Raw genomic sequence first — 23590 nt, forward strand, 5'->3', positions numbered from 1 at the left:
ACGCCGTTATAAAGTTCCTCTCCATTGTGTGTTCAATAAATGTTTCGTTGCATTATTATACGTAAATTCGATGTGGATGGCCTGCTTTCTCTGAAGGGGCGTGTTCATACTATCTTGACTGAAAGCCCCGCTCTCTCCCACTGTATCAGCTAGCTAGCTACTATCTAGCAAGCCAACGTCGGTACATTTTGTGGCTGAAAATAAGCCAGTTAGCTTGCTACTCTTTCTGTTAGAGAAACTACGGTTAAAAAAAAAAAATTCTATTTCGATTTGAGCTGTATGCTGTTAGAATATGTAAGCAAACGCATCCATCTTCACGAGTCCGGTGAAGACATTTGTACGAGTACACCATGAAAGACTGAGTGGAAAGGGACGCTTATCAGCGAATTTTTACCGGCTTTTAGGAGAAGCCCCTGCTAGGTAACGAGCGCGAAAAGGCTCCGCAAGAGGCACACGCTCGATCGGGGAGTTGCCGTTTTAAAACAAGGTAATTTCTTTCCTCATTACTTGGTGGTGGCGGTATTATGGAGTACTTAAACCATTAAATTTGCTGCGAAACACGGCGTGTCGTGCGCCAGTCAGCCTCAGCCACCACCTAGCCACCTAGCTAGCGGTGAGGAGACGTTAGCCTGCCTGAAGAAACCATTTACTGGCGAGCGGCTCGCGAAGGCGACGGTTTGTTGTCCGAGCTGAAAAGCTAGCTAGCTAACTTAGCAATGCGGCTAGCCGATGAGGATAATGAGTTTGCGGTGGGACGGTTAGTTACCCAACAAGGATTTAATTTGCCCACAACTTTATGTACAATTCACTGAAAGCACGATTCATTGTACTGCTGTCATAGATAAATAGTTGAGATTTAGGTGACAATTCTGCTGACTTCAGTCTGAAGTTCTGTGAGACTGTTAATATGGCTGACATTTCGTTCTAGAAATGAGGACGCGCAACCTAACAACAATCTACTTAGCTCGTCAGTCATTGGTTAAATAAAGACTCGAATCGGGTACGAAGGACGGCGATTGGCTATTGAAGTGCATTTACGTTTGGGAAACTTCCCAGCTCTTGGCGGCAGTCTCACTTGAGTGATAAATCCTAAAAACTCCGCATAACTTTTTCGATGTGTGGATCAAAGTTCGTATTTCACTCGATACCAAAGTAACATGTCACCAGAAACGCGTATCAGTCATCAAATATATTGTCATGCTGAGCGATGAAAGGGACGATGTGCTGGAGGCCTTCAGCATAATATCAAAGTCCCGCCCCCAGAGACAGCAAAAATAAAAACACAGTTGCTTAGTTGGCAAAGTGTGTGAGATTAATCCCTAAACAAACTGCGCTGTAATTTTATGTCTTATTTTGTGTAATGTATAGGTGACAGATATAGCTGTCTACCCCCTTGTTTATATTTCAAGTTTGTACGTTATGTAGCTTGTATTGTTTTTGTTAGCTACTTTGCTAATAAGTTTGTGAGCCTCATAAATAACGTTGATATTGATAAGTTCTAGTAATCGGTCATTTTGTAATGAACAGTCATCATTTACCGTTTAATAAATCGTTTGTACGCAGCTCTTATTGTAGGCCAGATAAACTGGCTTTTCTGCTTCGTAAACTGTCAGCTAGCTACTTTAATATAAGTTAATAATGTGTCTGAGTCTGGCCCCACCGCGACCGTTTCTTTCAAGGAGCGCGCGCACCGCATTTAAAGGCACATAATATCAGGACAGTTCTGGTGTTACAACACCTTAAAAGTTTGCAGCAATAAAAAAGTATGTTTTATTCTAGGCGAAGCAGACCCTAAACTTAAGATTTACGTTAGAACAAGGGTGCCTAAAAAAAAAAAGCGAGTGTTGCAGTAGTCGTTTCCCCAGCACACCTCGTGTTATAATTACCTCATAAGTCAACCGATGTGTGTTTGACCATGGAAATGACTGACCTGCACAGGCTCTCTGGCACTTGGGCCCTGGACATGGGCACCTGTGCAGGTCTTGTACTGATGTTTTTGTTTGCCTGTGTGCAGGTCCATATTCAGCGTGGCTGCACAGCACAGGTGTCCATGAGAAAGCCACGTAGGAGGGGGGGGCCAACTGGGGGCTGGGGGGGCAGGAGCAGCGATGCTACATCCCGAGGCGGTGGAGGTCGGGGGGCAGCGCCAGCCCGCCCCCCCTCCCCCTACAGGCTCAAAGTATCGCCCACCCGAGAGACCCTGACCTACGCTCAGTCCCAGAAGATGGTCGAGGTGGACCTGGATGGCCGACTGCATCGGATCAGCATCTTTGACCCACTGGCCATCATCACGGAGGACGAGATGACGGCCCAGGACATCGCCGAGTGCAACAGCAACAAAGAGAACAGCGAGCAGCCATCGGCAGCCGGCGTGGCCAGTCCTGGCCGCCGGGCTGCTGGCCATAAGGGCAGGAAGAGGGATTCTAAGCACGCATCCTCTTCCTCCCAGAGCCACTGCTCCAGCTCACATGGACAGTCTCACTCGCAGCACAACTCCTCCCACCAGCATGGCAGCCACTGCCCCTTGCCCAAGCCCACCTTCAAGGTGCTGGAGACCTTCATGCCAACGGAGGCCCCACCCCTGCCCACTGCATACTACCGCTACATGGAGAAGTCGCCGGAGGAGCTGGAGGCGGAGGCCGAGTACGACATGGACGAGGAGGACGCCGCCTGGCTGGAGCTAGTGAACGAGAAGCGAGTGGCCGAAGGCCTGCCGGCCGTCTCAGCGGACACCTTCGAGCTGCTGATGGACGGCCTGGAGAAGGAGGCATTCCTGGAGTCCAGGATACAGACGCCGTCTCAGAGCGCCATCGACGAGGACGCTTTCTGTTGCGTATGCCTGGACGACGAGTGCCTCAACAGCAATGTCATCCTGTTCTGTGATATCTGCAACCTGGCCGTGCACCAGGAGTGCTACGGCGTGCCCTACATCCCCGAGGGCCAGTGGCTGTGCCGCTGCTGCTTGCAGTCACCCTCCCGCCCCGTGGACTGCGTGCTGTGTCCAAACCGGGGTGGCGCCTTCAAGCAGACAAGCGACGGGCGCTGGGCGCACGTGGTGTGCGCCATCTGGATCCCTGAGGTATGTTTCGCCAACACAGTCTTCCTGGAGCCCGTGGAGGGCGTGGACAACATCCCTCCGGCCCGTTGGAAGCTGACGTGCTACCTCTGCAAGCAGAAGGGCCGGGGGGCGTCCATTCAGTGCCACAAGGCCAACTGCTACACGGCCTTCCACGTCACCTGCGCCCAGAGGGCCGGGCTTTTCATGAAGATCGAGCCGGTACGCGAGACCACCGCCAACGGCACCACGTTCTCCGTGAAGAAGACGGCGTTCTGTGAGGTGCACTCACCGCCTGAGAGGGAGGGCTCAGACGACGAGGAGACTGGCGGGAGGGTGGTGGGTGGCCGAGCCAGCAGAGGGAGTAGCGCCTACATGCAGACACCCCTGCTGAAGAAGCCCAAGCGGAGTGGGAAGAAGGGAGCAGCACAGAAGAAGAAAGGGAAGAAAAGCCCAGACTTAACATCAAGGAAAGCAGCAACGCTGCTAGTCTCTGTGCCACAGATACCTCCACACAGGTGAGCCGACCAGCGGCTTCACACACACGTTACCACTGATACCTCCACATAGGTGATCACTGCCCCCGCTCCCTGTCTCAAATAAATTCCTTAAGCAGCCTTATATTGAGATTTTGTTTTTCTCACAAACTTTTAACTGGTGTTTTCCGCAGGTTGAACAAAGTTTTTAAAGGAATTATCATACAAAGAAAGAATCATTTTATGCAGAGGTTGCACAATTTTTGGTTACTGAAGCGACAGTCTCGCAACGGAGTGCCTCTCATCCGTCGGTTACACTCACATCTGCAGGCCCAGAGGAGTGCAGATCAGGTGTGTTGGCGGGAGTATGACGTCGCCTGTGTTTCTGTCATTTTTACAGTCATATTGCAGAGCCATGGTTTGTACTTGTACTTTCTGTTTGTACTTGATAGCCATTGAAGGTCATTTGGCTTCAGAGGTCTTTTTTGTATATTTCAGTATTCTAACAGCAGCTAAGGTTAAAATGTGTTTAGTCAGTGTGCCAACAATAACTTCATATGTTCTTATCATGGAGAAGTTTAATGAGAAGTTTAACAAGTTGTAAAAGTTAATGTGTGCTTTGTGTTCGCACGTGTCCGTGTGTGTGTGTGTGTGTGAGCTTGCTTTCAGGCCGAGCCAGACGAAAAGGTGAGCGCCGTGAGGGAGGAGCTGAAATACTGGCAGAAGTTGCGGCACGACCTTGAGAGAGCGCGGCTCCTGGTGGAACTCATCCGCAAGAGAGAGAAGCTAAAGAGAGAGCAGGTACGGCAGCGATTTCCCTTACAAAACCACCGCAGCACTGCAGTCGGATTCACACCTCCGTTTCAGGCCTGGATCAAACACAGCTGGAAGCCGTCTGATCCCGATTTGAATTCATTCACATTCTTGAACCGCCCGTGTCTAGATGCAGAGGTTCTAAAGGCATTTTAAAAGCAACTTGAGCACGTCATCTTTCCCACTTTAACTGACAGCTTCCTAGTGGAGTTGCTCTTTTTTCTTTACTTATCATGACAGCGCTACCAGTCTGCGGGAGTGATCACTCAGGTCCATTTCTGTGTGTATAAGTTCTGCCGTCATGAATCAAGAGCAGTGCTGTACTTCCCAGAGATTTGGCTGGGCTCTGCCCTTAAGATGCCTGCCGTGGCCATTAATCCTCACAAGATTAATAATGCGTACATGTAGAATCTTTTAAGGTTTCCAACAGTAAAATCAATTATCACTTTGACATCTTGTTACAACTTAAGTGGCCATTAACATTCTTTTTCCAAAAGGCTAGATGATATGTTCTCCATGTAGCTTCCCCAGGACTTTTGATGGAGTTTAGCGTGGTTCAGATTGCTTTTGGGGTTCATATGAGCCTAGAGATGGAAATACTAGAATGTATATAAAACCTATAGAAGAAGCCTATAAAAACTAGAAGGCATACTTACCATGGTATGATGGTCCCAGTGTGTTTTGAGCACCCATTTTAACAGATGGTTCTGTCGTAGTACTGTTTTCATTGTCCTGTCAGACCTCTAGGTGGCGAAACTGTCCTGTGCTGTTAGCATGTCCTGCATGTATCCTGCAGGTGAAGGTGCACCATGCTGTGATGGAGCTGCAGCTCACGCCCACTCTCATACTGCAGCGCTCCACCCTGGACCAGCTGCAGGAGAAAGACGCTGCACAGATCTTTGCCGAGCCCGTCGACGTCAAAGAGGTGACGGAGAGTATATGAATACATATATACCCAACCATATACATTGTACATTGTGTATATAATCATAATATACATATATACATATATTGTACATACATTGTTAATATATTTTTGTACATACATAGAATATATATATTTATCTGCATATATATATTTTTCTCTATGCACCCCTGTTTCTCTTCCTCAGTTTGGACAGAGCACTCTCCACCATTTCACTGCGTGTTATACTGTGTATGACTATGTATGTGACGAATAAACCGAACTTGAACTTGAGAGCACGGTCACGTCGCATCTCACAAAGACAGGGGATGGAGATCTAAACCAGCCTATCTGTTCTCAAAGAACATTCTTTTTTTTGCTAATGTAAAAATAAAATCTTTTTTTTTCCTCAGTGATTTTAATTTGAAAACCAAAATTAAAGCAGCTGTCTATTGGGTCTAGTTATATGTGCTTAATATTCCCTCTGTGCTTGAGAAGAGCTTGCAATTACTTTGCTTTGCTTGTTCTCGCAGGTACCAGATTACCTGGAATTCATCTCCCAGCCCATGGACTTCTCCACGATGAAATCCAAGCTGGAGGCACACAAGTACCGCTCGCTCTCCGACCTGGAGGCCGACTTCAACCTCATGATCTCCAACTGCCTGCTCTACAACTCTAAGGACACGGTGTTCCACCGGGCCGCAGTTCGCCTGCGAGAGTTAGGGGGCGCCATCCTGCGTCAGGCCTACAGGCAGGCCCAGAACGCAGGCCTGGACCCCAACACAGGCATGCACCTGCCCGAACCACCGCACAAAAACGACTACTACCGCTGCACCCTGGAGGACGGTGAGTGGTAGTGCAGTACACCCAGGCAGCATGGGAAGAGATGGCCGTTTGGTCTGCTGTGAAAGAAGCACGCATGTCAGGTTCCCTGTAATATTGCCAGCCTGGTCCTGAAGTTGTTTTGGCTGCTGTGCAAAGCTGGGAAACGAAGTTTTGCTCCATTTCTGGTTGTTTGAATTTTTCAAAGTTTAGGTTCTGCATAGTTTTGGTGTGTAAATGTTGATTTAATCATGGGTGAAATGAGCATGTTCACCTCTAACACCCATAACTGCTATGGCCACATTTCACAGGTTATGTGAAATAGCTTTAGCTTACATAACGGTTCAGTAAAGCAAGTATGTGTGTATGTGTGCACGCGTGTGGGTTTAGTGGACACGCTCCTGAACCCGGAGAACCGGCTGCACATGTCCGTGGAGGACCAGCTGAAGGAACTGCTGGACAAGCTGGACGTAGTGACGTCGATGCGCTCGAGCGGAGCCCGGACACGCCGCATTCGCCTGCTCCGCCGGGAGATCAACAACGTCCGCTACCGCCGCAACTCCCACCTCTCCAACGGAGAAGCCAGAGAGGACGAGGAAGACGAGGACGAGGATGAGGAAGACAAAGAGATGGACATGGAGAAAGATCTGTCTTCATCTTCAGACAAAGGTGACATTACAGGTTAGAAAGCCCAGCGGAGATGTTTAATAAGGCCAGGTGACTAATACCTATGGGATGGGGTTCATCACCCTTTGTCCAGAAGATAAGGACACACATTACACTGTACTAAATCTTTTAGCTACATGGGAACCGCAAATCCTTTTAGTGCTTGTGAATTAAATTGTTAGCTGATTATTTTTATCTAATTAATTAACTGAATGCACATTAATTAACTTAACAAATTATCTGTAAATGTTTACTTTTATTCCGTTTGTTTATTTGTTTTCAGATGATTGTAAATCCACGCCTCCCCCAACCCTGGAGCCGTCAGGATTGGCCTTGTCCCCTCCTCCTGGGGACACGCCTCAAGATCCGCCCACACTCCGGCCAATGATGGCTGACCCCAAGATCTGCTCCGCCCTCCCGCCCGACCCCCTCAAAGCTAGCGGCTGTGACGCGGAGCTGGAGGCAGACGTGAACGGCTGCCCGGGGCCACGGGACACCCCGCCCACACTGTCGCCCAGTGAAGGGAAGCTGCTGAACGGTGTCTCGACCTCGCCGTCGTTGAGCGTCTCCGGCGGGGTGGGCCGCCGCACGTCCATCCTCTTTAGAAAAGCAAAAAACGGAGTCAAGCTCCAGCGTGAGAGAGACAGCCGGCTGCAGAACGGGAGTGGTGGGGACAGCAAAGCATCTCCATCCCTGTCCCCGCTCAGAACGACCACGCCCACCGCGTCCCCGCCTCCGGCTGCAATCCCAGAGACGACCGAGGCTCCTACCCCGTTTTTGACACTGCCCCCGCCATCGACATCCCCCCCAGTACTCACACCAGCCAATCAGAGAGGTTGCAGACGCAGCACTAGTCCCCAGCGAGAACAGGAGAAGACCCCACCCCACTCCACAGGATGCGGTATAGACTGATTCCGTTATAACTGCTAGGTTTTCTAATTAGTTTGCACATTATGAGTAATGAGTGCAGCCACTGAGTTGAAGGTCGCTGTGTGACTATCAGACAGAAGTGGTGACCCCAGGATTTCTTTCACTGTAATGCTGCTGGAAGCCTTTTTCTCATCCAGTATTATTTACAATATAATTGTTTATAAACACAAAACATGGCGCATATTACCTCACTGTAGTATAGGAAAGGACTCTTTTAGCATCTAAAAGTAATGCTGAATGAGAGAATATAAATGTACAACAGGATACAAAAACCTGGAATCATTACAGTTTAGCTGCAATTTAGCTTTTTTTATTTCTCAAACAACAAAAAGGAACATAGTTCTAAATTGTGTATTCTTGATTTAATAAGTATCTAATTTACAACAAATAAAAGCACCTCTTGCTAGTAAACTCAGACTTCATGCTGTACGGTACTGTTAGTATAATTTAACAACAGCCCACCATTAAAATAGCGGTTTGTGGCTTTCATTAAGTGACTTCATAGTGTCCCTAGTCAATTGTTAAGCCGTTCTGTGGTTTCTGAGTCATGTTTTGAGAGTTGCTCGATCCTTTAAGCCTTAGTCACCTGTAAACATGCACTTTTTTATTTTTACAGCGCTCACAAACGGATTCCAAAAGCACAAAGACACCGGCTCGGACTCTGAGAGCAGCCTCTCGCCCATACTCAGAAAGGAAATGTAAGAATCACTTCATTACCCAGAGCCCCAGAGGGCTACATTCAATTTGATTTCAATTACAGATTGCGAATGTGTGCTTTCAATTTTTTGTAGTGCCTTGCTGCCGAAAAAAAGTCGCGGAAAACCCGCGTTGTCCAAAGTACCATTTTTAGAGACTGTTAATGGGGACTCCGACTACACTGGTCCAGGTGAGAGGAACAAGTACTGATGTGACATTTAAAAGTAAAAGTAGCCTAGATATTCAAAAAGGCACCAAAAAGATGCATTGAGTGAGAAACGTGCTTTCATAAACGTGGCAGTGTTCTCTCTCTCTCTCTCTCTCTCTCTCTCAGTGGACATGCTGTGTATAGAGAGCGACGCTGAACTGGAAGCTCTGGACCTGGTGTGGGCCAAGTGCCGTGGTTACCCTTCCTACCCTGCCCTGGTGAGGGCGCTGCTCTCCCGCATGCACTTCCATCTCTGTTAATACTCACCTCTATTCTGTACTACTAACTTAGCATAAGTCTGCACACACCGCTGCATGAGGAAGATAGCATCGTTGAAGGGTAAGCAGAATGTGCTCTGTAGTCTCCTGAGTAATAATATATGAACATGCGTACACACACACCGCCTCCCTTGGTGTCATTTATTAGAGACCTGACAGATTTCCCCTGTGGAAGCCTGTTTCCACCTGGTGGTGAGAGTCACCTCTGAAGCGTCAGCCAGTATGCACAAGCAGCGATTCCTAAAATGGATCTGGGGTTTATTGTAGAACAGGAGTCATAAATCGCTTAAAAAGTTTAAGGGGAAAACAAATCAAGCAGGAGTAAATTATGACTGACGAATGCAAAGTGAGTTCAAACTGAGTCAAGCTGTGTCCTGCGACTCTGGTACAGACATTCTCTTCCAACAGTCCGTGTGCAAAGCATCACAGCCAAGGACTGACCTTGGAGCCTGGACAGTGAGATTTAACACAGTCAGGCCTTGTTCTCCAGCAAGGATGAATACACAGTCAGTAAATCATACATGATTACTGGACATGTGTAATTCAAGATAACTTTCTTCTTCGGTAATAGCTATAGAAACCGAAAGTGAAGTGAGATTAACACATTTTGTAATTACTAATGTGATGAACATTTTAAGAGCTAGTGTTTAATCATACATCATGAATAATTTTTAGTTTTATGCATATTATTAGAATGTTTCACAAAAATCTCATAAAGTGTCTCATAAATTCTTAATGATATACAAAGTTATGACTGAGATTATATCTTGGTATGAAAAACCTCATAATTATGAAATATTAGGTCATAATTATGATATCTCATAATCATGAGAAACTTCTAAATGTTAGAATTTTCCGGAAACAGGCTTGTCTAGATTTTTATCTTATACAGAAACATATTTTTCATGTATTCACCTATTCACACACTTTGTATTTGATAATGCACATATTCAGGTATCGTGCTATATAGATATATTAATATATGTGTTAATAATTCAACTTGTATACTAAAGAACTATGAAATGTACATTCTGTAGCACTTCTTTTTTTTTTTTTTTAAATACTGCATGTGTAATTCTAATGGGGTTTTACAGACCTCTTTGAACATGGCCGTGTCTTCTTCCCGGGCGGTAGATCATAGATCCGGACATGCCCCAGGAGGGTCTCCTGCATAACGGCGTGCCCATTCCCGTTCCCCCTGCTGATGTGCTGCGTCTGGGCGAGCAGAGGCAGGAGGAGGCCGGCGAGAAGCTCTTCCTTGTCCTCTTCTTTGACAACAAGCGCACCTGGTAAGGACAGCTGAAGTGCAACCTTTCCCGAGAGGAGAGCCGCTCCCACAGGGCAGCATGGAGGTTCTGAATGAATGAGATGTACTCGTATACAGAACACGTTCACCGCTGTGTGTGTGTGTGTGTGTGTGTGTGTGTGTGTGTGTGTGTGTGTGTGAGACACTGGAATTTTATAAACAGTTAAGCATTTACTTGTGAAATTTATGAAACTTTGTCATAAACAAATTGCTTATGAAAAAGCAATATGGGTTGGGTGTTGCTTGGGTTCTAATGTACATTATCAGTGAGGATCCTCTATTATAAAATCATAAAAAAAAATCTCTCCATTGAAGTCTTCCACCTAACTGATGCAGTAGCAGATGCATTTACAGAATTTAGTTTGTCATTTTCTGCCATTGTAAATAGCACTTCAGATGCTGTTTATGTTGGTGAATATACAAGAGCTCAGTTTCACGTGTAGCACATTGGACCCTTGTTGTCTTGAGCAGTGCTTCGTATTTGCTTCTGTGGCAGAAGAATGTTAGAATTAATGACTGTTGAACTGAATACGTCTGGTTGCCTGACCAAGTGTTCTGTCGTTGGGGCTGCAGGCAGTGGCTGCCGCGGGACAAGCTACTCCCGCTCGGTGTGGACGACACCGTGGACAAGCTGCGACTCATGGAGGGCCGCAAGACCAGCATCCGCAAGTCAGTGCAGGTGGCCTATGACCGAGCCCTGATGCACCTCAGCCGAGTACGCGGAGAGCACGCCTTCGTCAGCTCCGCCTACCTGTAGGGCGATGCTGACTCTAGCCCCCGCCTCCGCTGACACCACCCGCATCCGCTACTGCTCAAACCTACCACTCGATCTGCTGCTAGCGCCTACCTGGGGATGAAGCTGCTCGCTGACTCCAAAACAGTGCTCGTCTGCATGAGGAGTCGCTGGGAGGGGGCCGTCACACTGTCTGACAGAGGGAGGCCAGTTTAGCTCACTAACGTGCTCCTTTCCTTTTTGTGTCAAGAAGGAGCAGCAGCCTGTGTGTTTGTTTGTTTGTTTGTTTGTTTGTTTGTTATTTCTTAAGGTTGGGCGAGTTAGGGGGAGGTTTTTAATGAACATGTGAGGGTGGGTGTGTGTGCTTTTAAACTAGCGTCACTTTAAAACTGGTGGTTTTGAGGCTGGACCATGTGAAGGCCCGTAGCTGGATAAATGCAGTTAGTTCTGACAATGATTCAGTTAATACAAACGAGCGAACGAATCGGCTTGCGAGTGTGTACAAACATGAGTTAACCACTGCCATTTTCTTAAGCTTTTTACTTTTTAACGTTTTACAAACCACTTCTTGTATATTGTAAAGACGTGTGTGTGTGTGTGTGTGTGTGTATGTGTGTGTATATAAGAACATTTTTTTTTTATCATTCAATATCTAATTTAATTTGGGTCTCGTTTATTGTGACTTCAATCACCTGGATGTATGAAGAAATTAGATCTCTTCTGTACATATTTAAAAAAAGAAATCAGATCACTGACTTCATGAGTTCCACTTGTCCTTGCTGTCAGACTGCGCGAGTATATTTGTATGTATGCATACATAAGTTTATGTATGATTCACGGTCAGTGGTCTATGGTTAAAAATATATTTATGTATATCATTTTTTGATACACAGAAATGTAATTTATTTATGGAAAGCGAAGAGGTAGAGATAATTCAATTATATATTGGTTGAAGATTGAAGCAGATGTCTTATTTAAGGTTAACTATTGCATAGGGTTTTAAGAATGGGCTTTGTGAGTTTATGGGTTAGTTATATTAAGCTTTTAAGGTGAAATGCTGTAGGATGATGTATTATACACACAATGTTCGTAAAATCCTTTTTTGTTGTGGTGTTTGCACCATGGAGCACAGAGCCTTGTATTTATTGTAGCAAGTGGTTGAGCTCTAGTACATATTTATATGATGGAGCTAAGAGAAGGTTGAAGCTTGTACATACTGCAGATTTTACCCACACAGCCAAATAACCTGTCTGAATGAATCAGTATTTTCTCATGTGGAGGAAATAAATGTTCTATTGAAACTTTTTAAGCTCTTGCTCTTCTGTTTTAACTTCTGCAAGAAAAAAAACACTTTATGTACATTCTCATCTTTTTTCCTTAACTATCATTAATATTAATTCACTTCATGAGCTGTTGTGGAGCAAGCTGTTAAACTGCTACCATTCTTTGGAACATCATAATTCGAAGGGAATTTATGCCAACCATGAAGTGTGAAAGCATGACTCAGTAAAAGGGCTGTGGAAGAATAAAGCTACGCTTAGCATCATCTCATCATAATTCTCTGCAGCTAGGATGTTTATATTTATAATATTAACTTCCTAAATAGTGATATATGTTTATTTATAGTCAGAGCCAGCTAAGTATAGGAACGTGTGGTGAGCACTTCATTAGCTAGAAGAGCACATGAATCAGACATACACAGAGGCAGGGCTACTAGATGGATTTTCCCTCTGTGAAATATTTTGCTTGCACATTCTACAGGTGATGTTTTTAAGATGTTGCCTGCCCTGTGGTCACGTTTATGCAATAGGCACATCTTGCTGTATTGCATATTTTACATTACTGCATGGCAAACACAGAGGGCGCTAGAGGCACGATAGTGATATACTCTTTTTAAGTCACAGGTATGATTTATTTGTGCTAAGCACTGTTCTATGCAACATTGGGCCAGTGAATTAAGATTTCTGTGAATAAGAAAATAATGTGCTCCTAAATCAAAAGTGGGACTCTTACTGAACAACCACAGGTTGAGGCAAAAATAAGGGGTATAGTTGTACAATACCAGTCAACTAAAAACAGATTTTTATTTACTGCATATGATTTGTTTAAAACAGATCATTAGGTTTTAAGTACGCATGCAACTCTTAAGATAAAATGAGTTTGTACAAGAGCACAGTACATTGAGTTATACTATTGTATTATCAAAAATAAGCTGCAGTTTCGTTGTAACAAAGAACACCAGTGTTCATACAGCATGTCGGAGTAAGAGTACTGGGGTCAGCTTCTGTGACTAAGACCACCATAAACAGGAGGCATCTCCCTGGGTTCTGAATTGCTACTCAGCGCGTTTATGAGCACATGTACTGATGGTGGACCAGCCGGGCCTGTCCTGTCTCAGGACTGCTGAGGCAGAAGAGTGAGGTGGTTGTGGCACAGTGTCCTGAGCTCCGTCAGCCGGCCCAGCAGCCGGGCAAAGCGGCAAGGCCCGACGGACACGCCCTGCCCGCTCCGGCACACCTTGGAGAGCAGGTCCAGGACGAACTCCTGCAGGCTCTCCACACACTGGACGGCACGCAGACATGGCCTATCTGCCTCACGAACACACACACACACACACACACACACACACACCCAGAAGGAAGGAAAATAGGACAAAAATAATTACAGGAAATAGTAAAGTACAATGTTCTATAATCAAAAACGAGATTAAGCACAAGGGCTTGGAAATAAGTCATTTGAATACAGGGCCAGCTCTTCATATAGAGCAAGACTAGTTCTACATTACTGAGGATTGATAAAGGACAGCCCCCCCCCCTCCCCCTCCCCCCAACCCAACGGCAGTCAGCTGGGCTTAAGAAAGCAGAACTTCAGCTTGGTAGAGCACCTACTGAGAGCAGAACAGTCTGTCTGTCTGCTTGTTGACACTTTGTGAATCCCACAGACCTGAGCAGAAGACAGCGGTGGCCGTGAGCAGCGCGTATTCCGCGTCCGACGCGGCAATAGCAGCCATACTGTGGAAGAAACCCAGCACTGGTCTCAGGAGATCCTCACTCAGCTCACCTCAAAGCAGAAGGCCCGAGAGAGAACAGATCAAAATAAGTACAAGATCACAGCCACTTACTCCAAACAGCTCTTAATGTGATGGTTAAAAAATTGGCATAAATTAAATATTAATAATTTACAGAATGTTATCTATGCACTCTAGTGCTACTGCTGGTGGTATATGCATCAGCCCAAACGTTAGGGGAATTTCAGAATCCTTTTCAGCAAGTATCAAAACATGGCACTCACTATACATTTAGGCAATAATGGGAACATGATTGATATTCCAGTCATTATCATCTGACTGTCTGTTCAATCTATTTTGATAGCAGAGACAATGAATTAGCAGTTATGATAAATGTCAAGCTGCAAATTACAACTGATTTCCATCGACTTTGAAGCTCTTTGAATATACAGCCCTCTCTGTGCCTAGAACATACATTCTCCCTTTGCCTTCTTTGTGGAAACAGTCTTGAAGTCAGCTAGTGCTCCCAGTGTATTTGAAATGTTTGCACGAGTATCTCTATTAAACCATGTAATCCAAGAATATTACATGACAAGTAGTAGTCACCTGAGTTTAGAATGATCTCATGGCTGTAGGTTTTAGACTGTGAAGTTTTCACCCAGTTGTGAGACAAGACAGGCCCATTCCCAGGGTACAGAGCTGATAACACATAAGAGAGCCAGCTCTGTAGCTTTTCACAGACCGCATGGTCTTCATCATCATACGCAGGACGTTGGTGGAGGTTTGGGTACTACCTACCTGCGCTGTAAGAGGACGGACTCTCAGCAAACTGCTGAGCAGCAAGGAGGAACATGACCTCCACTGAGGAGCTGGAGAGAAGAATGCTCTGGTCAGCAGTGTCCAAGAGCTCAAACCCTGTTAACAGCAAAACACCAAGCACGGTTTAGCTAATCAATCCTGAGCAAACTTCATCTGTGGCTTCTGCTGAGTGTGAGGAAAGAGGCTTGTCGAACCAGGTATGCTTTTGGAAAACTGCAGGAGCCTTTCCATCTGTGGAGGAGTTAAGTCAGATAAATGTTCTCTGCCTTCCTCCACATCCGGCCACTGGGGCACCTGGGAAGAGACAAAATCACAGTGACGGTGAACTTTTATGAAGCTTTGCATCCTGATCATTGGTTTTCCTAATCCTATATCTGGAGTAATCACCTAAATCCAATTTGCACCCTGCTGGAATGACCCTGGTTTCCTAGTTTCTCTTCTGTGATTTTCCAGAACTATATTCTGGAAACATGGGTGTAGCTGAGGGTTTTACCAGATCAATTTAGTCTTTGGCCACATTATGCTTTGGGTGGGAATAACACCTTAATCAGTGCCTTATGGGTTGTTTTTTTTATTATTACACAGTCACGCACAGTACAGCCATGCAGAGACATACCCGGTAATGCACATTGTCTTGAGCTCTGTACCGGCGATAAGCTTCTACAATTCTGTTCAGAACGCACCTCTGCTCCCTGGACAGTCCCACAGATACCTACAAGGCACAGCAAGTGGTTTTAGAATCCAAGCACTGCATTTTCCAAGCCGTTTAAAGATCAACATTCAAAGACATTTGACAAGATGAATTTCTCAATTGAAATGTCTGAATATATCATTATATATGTTATGTATACATTATAATTTTCTTAGACACTTGTAAATAAATCACAACATGCTGTCTGTCTATATAACAACTCTAACATTCACCATCACCCGTACCAGAAAATAACAATAAAATTACGGATCAAGCTCTGAGCGTAGCTGCTGTAGGTAGAGGGGGTTAGGTATTCAGTATAAGAGAGCAAGCTCTGAGCGTAGCTGTTGTTGGTAGAGGGGGTTAGGTATTCAGTATAAGAGAGCAAGCTCTGAGCGTAGCTGTTGTTGGTAGAGGGGGTTAGGTATTCAGTATAAGAGAGCAAGCCCTGAGCATAGCTGTTGTTGGTAGAGGGGGTTAGGTATTCAGTATAAGAGAGCAAGCCCTGAGCATAGCTGTTGTTGGTAGAGGGGGTTAGGTATTCAGTATAAGAGAGCAAGCCCTGAGCATAGCTGTTGTTGGTAGAGGGGGTTAGGTATTCAGTATAAGAGAGCAAGCTCTGAGCGTAGCTGTTGTTGGTAGAGGGGGTTAGGTATTCAATATAAGAGAACAACCTCTGAGCAAAGTTGTTGTAGGTAGAGGGTTTAAGTATTTGGGATAAGAGAGCAAGCTTTGAGCGTAATAGATATATAGAGGAGGGTTTAGTTGTTCCAAATAAGCAAACAAACTTGTCACAACAGTCATGGTTGGCTTCAGTTTAAGAAAGTAAACTCTGAGTTTAGCTGTTGTTGGTAGGGCAGTTTAAGTATTCAGTACAAGAGAGCAAGCTGTGTAGCGCAACAGTTGTAGGAGGGGAGTTTACATATTCAGTATAAGACAGCGGGCTGTGAGGGTAACATTTGGAGGGGGGTTTTGGTATTCAGCTTGTACCCGTGCTGATGCAGGCAGCCTGCTAGTGGATGACACATTTCTGCCTTCGACGTTGTCTTCATCCTCAGGGGAAAGACCTGAGAGTGCATCCTCTCGGTGCTTGGCCCCCTTCCTCAACCTCTTCGACTGGCACTGTACTTCAGTCAGGAGGCCTGAGCAAAGGAGACCAAAGAGTCAATGCACACATTCTTGTCACTATATATGTGGCAGTGGGGTGTCTTTACACTCTTAATACACTCGGAGAAAGCTGATCTATAGATCCCTGTGGTCATAATGGACGCATCAGAGTAAGATTTAATTTTCCCTTAAAGTTAATGTGGTAGTGAGGTAACAAGGATAATGGTCTATTTATCCTACAGAAGCACTTTGCTTCATTACACTCAGTTAATGCACCTGCCCCACTGACAACATTAACATGATAGTTTCACTCTTAAAAAGACCATTTGCCACAATAATGTACATCCCACAATCTTGAGCAGGTATATCAAGCAGCCATGGCAGAGGTCTGCAGTACCGCTCCGTGGAGCGTCTACCCTGTTCCAACACGCCTGGCCTAAGGATATCACGGGCGCTCATTAACCCTCGGCGTGCCGGAGCAGGACCAGCTTCGCGGCCACGGGAGCAGGAGTTGGGCGGGTCTTGGCACGCTCACACTCGGCCAGCATTCCCACGGCGCGGCACTTGCGCAGGCGGCAGTCCTGGCACTTGCGGCGCATGTACATGTCCATCTCGCAGGCACCACCGCTCTTGCAACGGTACACGGCCTTCTTCGTCACGCTGCGCCTGAAGAAACCTGCGGCGACACACACGCGCGGGAGAGCGGGGAGACCTTTCAGACACCCTGCAGGCTAATGGCCAGGTTGTCGCTGCACTGCGACGCTGCCGGGAGTGTTGACTGCTGTCTTGAATCATGGGTACATGAGAAAGCAGCACACCATCTGTCCTCGATGCATATGCTGAAAAACAGCTCAGAATACGTAGAAATTTCACATGCCTTGGATACGAGTTTCTTAAAAGTTCCAGTGCAGTACTTATTATGTAGTTAAAAGGAGGTTCTTGCCCCGTATGTATTATTATGATGCAAGATTGCTCTTGAGGCAGGATAGGAACCCATACTTTTTACAAGAGTTGCAGAGATATGTGGAGATCCCCACCATATTCCCACACTAATCCCAACTCATATTCCCACTCTAATCCTAACTGAGATCCCCACCCTAGTCCTGACTCGGCCAGTCACCTTTGCAGCCTTCACAGGTGAGAGCATTGTAGTGATATCCTGAAGCTTTGTCTCCGCACACCACGCACAGTTCATCTTGGCCCTTCATGCGGGCCCCTGGCCCCAGCCGGGGCCTCTTCGTGAGGGACGTCCCACTCACACTTCCTCTCGCCTGGTCATGGAGCTCCATGCTTCCACCACAGGGAAGCTCGGGGACCTGAGAGCTGTAGGGGTAGGGTGGGTTGCATGGCTGTAAGCTCGGTGGGCCGTACACAGAGAACTGCACGTTAGCCGGGCTGTAGTGCTGCTGGCCATAGGGAAGAGACTGCAGCTCAGGGTCCTGGTACGGGTATCCCAGTGGATCGACCAGCAAGTCTGTAGAAAGGACACAGCAGGAAGGCATTCAGACACGAGTGATGCACTTCCACTGAATTGCGTGATTCCTGAATTAATTCATGACTTTATGAGGCTACAGGGTGTTAATAAAAAAATGTTTTAAAAAGGAGCATGACTCTGGAAACAGGACACAGCTGAAGAACATTGTGTTGTTTATGATATTACTTTCCTTCTTTTTGCTGGGTAGTTCTGGCCTTCGAGCTGTTCTGACAGTGCTGAATCAAGGCAGATGAATATCTGAGACTTGTGAAAAAGAGTCTGATTTGTGAAACTTTGAGCAAGTCACCCCACGGGGAGAACACATGTTACCACTGGCAGCGCTTCTGAAACACATCTGTGCAAGACACTGCGTCATTCAGATTCTGTCACACAACTACCCTCTGAAGGACTTGCTGTCGGTATACGGACAAAAAAATGTGAATAAATGTATCACAAATCAGTGACTTCATGTCACTGGGGACTTCCCAAGTAGATCCATCTGCAACGCCGTATTAGATTTGCTTCATCTGGCAGGTTAGCAACATTATAACATACAGTAAGAATACAATGGATTATTGTAACATATCTGCATGCAGATAATTGATGTGTTTTACTGTGTTCCGTGCCCTCCAACTGCGTCTACGAGACTAATCACACATGCCCATATCCCCCTTGCTGCTGCCCTCCCAGATGGTTTCTGTCGTATTCAGCCTCGGAAATGTAGTCGACATGGCTGAACTTCCATCTGTTTGTAAACCAGCAGAGGTCTGTGTAAACAGGCACGTTGCAGAGTGCATTCTGCTCCCGAGTCCTGAACAGCCCATTCCAAACTCCCACTTCTGCCCTCGGCCGTCACACACGGATGACTTAACTAGCTAGAGAAAGGAACTGTTGCTTTCCTTCAAGGCAATGTGACGATGTTAAATCATGTATTTATACTATTCATACAGTATTTCACATACAGGTAGCATTTCACAAAATAATCTGGAGTTTAGTTCAGCGACAGTTTATTTATTTTCTGAAGGTATCCACTGGATGGACAACAATTTCTTCAGGAGTATTTGAGTCCGTTTTAGTTACAGCATACTAAGCTGAGTCATAACATTTGGTATTTGCCACAATCGTAAGAGTCCAGCAGTACAGACGATGTTCAGTGTTCAGCAGTATAAACCCTTCGGCTATATGATGCGTTCAGCAATATTAAGTTTGGCGGCATAAAGAGAGTTAGTCTAGTGCTACATTCATCAGCTTGACAAGTTAAACAGAATCAGTTCAGGAGAATGAAGAATCCAACAGAATAAAGTGTTCATCTCCATGAAGATATCGAGCTCAGCACTATGAAGAGTTTCACCAGATGCTCTTATCCATAGAGACTGACTTATTTATCCATAGGAGCGTATGTGCACTCCCAGGGAATGGAACCCATGACCTTGGTGTTACCAGCCCTACCTGCTTTTCCAGGTGAGGTACAGGAGAAGTAGAATAAACAGATCACTGGTACAAAGAGTTTAGCCGTATTAAGTCTTGCAACAGAAACAATTTTAGGCTTTGTAATGAGAAAATAATTCACCGGTTGATAAGACTCTCACCATAATACTGGAGAGGCTCTGTGGTGCCGTAGGCATCGAGGGCAGAGATGTAGCCTCCGGTCACCATGCCCATCTCAGGGTCTGTCCACTCTCTCATCTGCACGGCTGATGGAAAAAACGCACACACTCCAGAGACCTCCACGTCCATCACAGAGCACAGCATGATCCATGGTGCATTTCACACACGTACACAAACACAAAGAAATATTTTATTCTTAAACCCTTGATCTTGAGCTTCACAATTTCTCTGACCATTACAGGTTCTCTGAGCTCCAGATCTGGAGCTGCTATATACAGAGAGCGCTGCGATTTAAAGGTTAACCCAGAACACGGCAGCGTCGGAGGACCTCCGAGTCCGTGCTCCTCTGGGGCGGCGCGTGTGGACGAGGAGTGTGAGAATAAGGAAGAGATGAGCTCTGCCAACCTCAGCAGCTGCTCTGGCGGCAGGTTCAGAGAGAGGCCTGTCAAACAGAGGCAGGTCCCTGGTTCTCACCACAGGTTTGCGCTGGAGAGGGCAGCTCCAGGAGGAGGTCCGTTATGACCCACCTGAGCATGCAACCCCACACTGCGCTCCAGGGCACAGATGCTGAACGAGAGCACATTTTGATACTCTACAGGCACAGCTGTGTGCATAACCCACAGGAAGTAGTCATTTAAGTATTCCCTAATGCCCTCCATGACATCATTCAAAAATTTTTCAGCACTGGAAAATAAATAAATAAATGAATGAATGACACTACTCGGTCTACCTTAAATCTCTCTTTAGCCAATAGTTTAGAGTTCCTGTCCCGTTTGCCTTGCTGAGTTTTATCTGCTGTGCAGAACTACATGGGTTGCACAGAGTGCCCTGGCCGAGGGAGAGAAGGACAGGCAGCTAGGACGATCAGACGGCTGTTTGCTCTCATTCTGTTTGCTGCAGCTCTGTTTGTCCTGCAGTTAATATTTGACAGTGAGAAGATTTAGGATTTTAGGAGCCTCTACTCCTCCCAACACCCCCCCCCCCCCCACGTAGACCTGGCAGAACCCAGAGAGGGACAGGCCATCAATGGCCAGTCATCCCAAGTTACAGCATGACACATGTAGCAAGCAAACCCTCAAATCATCCAATCACTGCACTATACAAGTCCCAGGTAAAGGTAAAGCATCCTTTTGTTAATGGATGTCTCTGATAGTTCTGATAGAGGCTTTATTAGTGCTTTGGCTTCCCAAGAGAGCGGATATTTTTTGTTATTGCTATCGCGATCCATCAAAATGACTGTGGGTCACGTCCTCGAGAATCCGAAAGAATAAAAACAGGACCTCTGCCTGCTCACTAGGCTTTACTCGAGACAGGGTGAGAAAGAGCGGGACTGTTGAACTTCCAGCGCCTAGTAGAGAGGTTAAAGAGTTTGAACATGCATTCATTTTTCTTCCATGGGGAGCTTCGAGTACATAAATAGCAACATCTATTTATCTATTTAGAGTTTGGGTATAGCTTGCTTATTGCCTGGATGAGTTGGGGGAGGGATTAATGGTTGTTCTATGTTGCAAGGCCCTTTGGGAGTAGGAGTTGTTTTAGACGAGAGAGAGTGGAAAGAGATTCATCACCCTAAGGTTCCTGAAACATTTTGGCTGTTCTACAATGGACTTCAGCACAAATTTATTTGTGAAACTCCTCATTCTATTCTTTTTCCCCATCCATCCATCCATCCATCCATCCATCCATCCATCCATCCATCCATTGAGTGGTTTAAGGTTTGTGCATTGTTTGCCAGTAGTTAGGCTTGGACAGTGTAGTGTTTACGAATTCGAACAGGAAGCAGACTCTTAGATTAGAGTGGCCTTGTAGTGATTGGGGGGTGGGGGAAGTAGACTAAAGTCCAGGGCTGACTTAAAAAAGTGGGGGGTGGCAGAGGGCAGCTAATCAGCTGTGAGCAATTCCCTGAAAGAGACGGCACTTATTTTACCTGCCCTATTTCATGATAATGTCATTCTGATAAGAGAAAAAATGAGATATTGTAACTCTCAGTCGTGGTTAATTTGTACATATACTCTTCATATCTTTTTTTCCACCCCTTCCTTGACCTCTCATTGTACCAATGACCTCCATTCATTTTAATCTCATGTAAAATTAGTCAAGACAAGCTTTCCGAATAATACGCAAACATGTTATTTATGGTCAGATTTAAAGCAAACAAAAATGTTTAAAGTAAAACTTATTTTAAAATTTAAATATAACCTATCCCTTATGAAGAGCACTTAAAATCGCTTTCCATGTATCCATACCGGAAAAGTTACAGTATTCAAAAATTTTTAATTTTGAAATCCATCATTCAGACTGACACTGAAAAGTTTTATTACCAATGGTAATTGTGCATTAAACTAAATGAAGCACAAGAACTTCAAGTCATTTACTGTTGCAGTCAGTATTTGGAAACATATTCTCTGTTATCATGTTTGGGGGAGGTTTTTGTGCAATATAGACTACAATATCCACACGTGATACATAATAACTCTCCACATCATCTGTGGCCTTTAAATTCTAGCACTCAGACCATTCATATCATCCTGTCCTCATTTATTTTAACCTAAACTCTTTCTCTCTCTCTATATATATATATATAGAGAGAGAGAGAGAGAGAGAGAGAGAGAGAGAGAGAGAGAGAGAGAGAGAGAGAGAGAGAGAGAGAGAGAGAGAGAGAGAGAGAGAGACAGATAAGGTTTTATCCATATGACCACAGCATACAGAAGAATAAATAGTTGGTATAACGAAAGGCATTGGACTGAGACTTTTCTATTAATACAGAGCAGCGAAAGAGTCCCTTTACAAATGAAAGCACAAGAGTTTTTGAGTACTTACCAACTCTGATGTTCTCTGTGTTGACTCTCACGATATTCTCTTGATTTGACTCCCCTTACATTAGTAATGTGGACAGCGGTCCAGCCTCTGACATCCAGCACTTGCCAAATACACACACACACACACACACACACACACACACACACACACACACACACACAGAGGGAGAAAGAGAGTGCAAGAGTAAGAGAGGGAGAGAGAGAACAAACAGTGCTTTCTCTCCAATACAAACCATTAACTCAAACACATACCAACACACGCATTTGCGGTCTTATGGACGTATCACAGCATTATATTTAAAAACCTAAAAAGTTGAAAGGAAACATTTCTTTAAGTCATAGCTTCAAACAAAGTGTATCACAAAAAAAAACCTGAAAAATGAATTTGGGCTACAAATCTGAAAAGAAACTCTAAATTAATTCAATTTAAAATCCTGCGAATAAAAAAAAAGGACATTTCTGATAACGACCAAGATCTCTGAGTCTGTAGGTAAAGTGAATTGGAGTTTAAAACTTGTGTTAGCCCACTGATCAGCTGCCCAACATCATAAACTTTATGAATGCATTTAAAAGACAAAGACGTGTACCTGTGAGAGTCAGGAAGAACGTTTAATATACCATTAGGAGCAGGGCAGATAGGCCACATGCCTTTATGAGCTGAAGAAAGTGGAAGAGAAGACTGCAGTGTGTGAATGAGGGTGCTCATTAGGACATTCCCAGCAGAGCAGTATTTATAAACAGCCCTGCTTCAGGCCACTGATGGATGAGTGGTCACTATCTCTCCACTCTTCCTCCACCCTCACAGGGCCCACACTCGTTCTCTCTCCTGGGTTTCACAATCACTGTGACACACTCCCACTCCCTGACTGTCACTGCAGAATTCAGACACACACACGCGATAATAGTACTGTTCTCACCCTCTAGCTCCCTGGGTGGGCTTTTGCTAAGGCATGGGGGGGGGGGGGTACATTCTCAGGGTCAAAGATTCCAACCCGGTTCCCCTAACTCACAGGACGCTATGAACAGGGATTCTGTTAATTAGGGAAACCAACACAGGCACCATTTCCAGGAACCGCAGGCAGGCGACCATGACAGGAAGTGCGAGAGGAGCCTGGAGGATATCTGTGAAGATGTAACGCCTCCCCACTGGTAGCCAACGGAGCAGCCTAGAGGGGCCA

General features: G+C 45.5%; 2 protein-coding genes across 5 annotated transcripts; one reads left to right on the forward strand and one right to left on the reverse strand.

The window, feature by feature from the left end:
• The first annotated feature begins 131 nt into the window (after positions 1-131).
• Positions 132-12196, forward strand: brpf3b (bromodomain and PHD finger containing, 3b). Of its 2 annotated transcripts, none has more exons than XM_027009996.2 (13): positions 132-487; positions 2015-3573; positions 3726-3882; positions 4201-4332; positions 5141-5269; positions 5782-6094; positions 6461-6751; positions 7020-7637; positions 8283-8364; positions 8458-8552; positions 8697-8788; positions 9983-10137; positions 10728-12196. In XM_027009996.2, exons 2-13 carry the CDS (start codon positions 2051-2053, stop codon positions 10909-10911), a joined length of 3771 nt encoding a protein of 1256 aa, XP_026865797.2. In that variant the 5' UTR covers positions 132-487; positions 2015-2050; the 3' UTR covers positions 10912-12196. The 2 variants fall into 2 exon arrangements, with proteins under 2 accessions (XP_026865797.2, XP_035377982.1); XM_035522089.1 differs by having other exon boundaries at positions 6461-6739.
• A 775-nt stretch (positions 12197-12971) lies between these two features.
• On the reverse strand, positions 12972-23263 carry nr1h5 (nuclear receptor subfamily 1, group H, member 5). 3 transcript variants are annotated; one of them, XM_027009977.2, is made up of 12 exons: positions 23000-23263; positions 22414-22513; positions 19575-19679; positions 17632-17985; positions 17047-17187; positions 16395-16546; positions 15330-15425; positions 14908-15007; positions 14693-14809; positions 14501-14593; positions 13831-13947; positions 12972-13475 (listed from the first exon to the last, which is right to left on the reverse strand). In XM_027009977.2, exons 3-12 carry the CDS (start codon positions 19669-19671, stop codon positions 13282-13284), a joined length of 1461 nt encoding a protein of 486 aa, XP_026865778.2. In that variant the 5' UTR covers positions 19672-19679; positions 22414-22513; positions 23000-23263; the 3' UTR covers positions 12972-13281. The 3 variants fall into 3 exon arrangements, with proteins under 3 accessions (XP_026865778.2, XP_026865776.2, XP_026865777.2); XM_027009975.2 differs by having other exon boundaries at positions 19575-19710; XM_027009976.2 differs by lacking the exons at positions 22414-22513; positions 23000-23263 and adding an exon at positions 20324-20402 and having other exon boundaries at positions 19575-19710.
• Between the last annotated feature and the right edge of the window lie 327 nt (positions 23264-23590).

This window comes from Electrophorus electricus, chromosome 23 (assembly GCF_013358815.1).
Source record: "Electrophorus electricus isolate fEleEle1 chromosome 23, fEleEle1.pri, whole genome shotgun sequence".
Lineage (NCBI taxonomy): Eukaryota > Metazoa > Chordata > Actinopteri > Gymnotiformes > Gymnotidae > Electrophorus > Electrophorus electricus.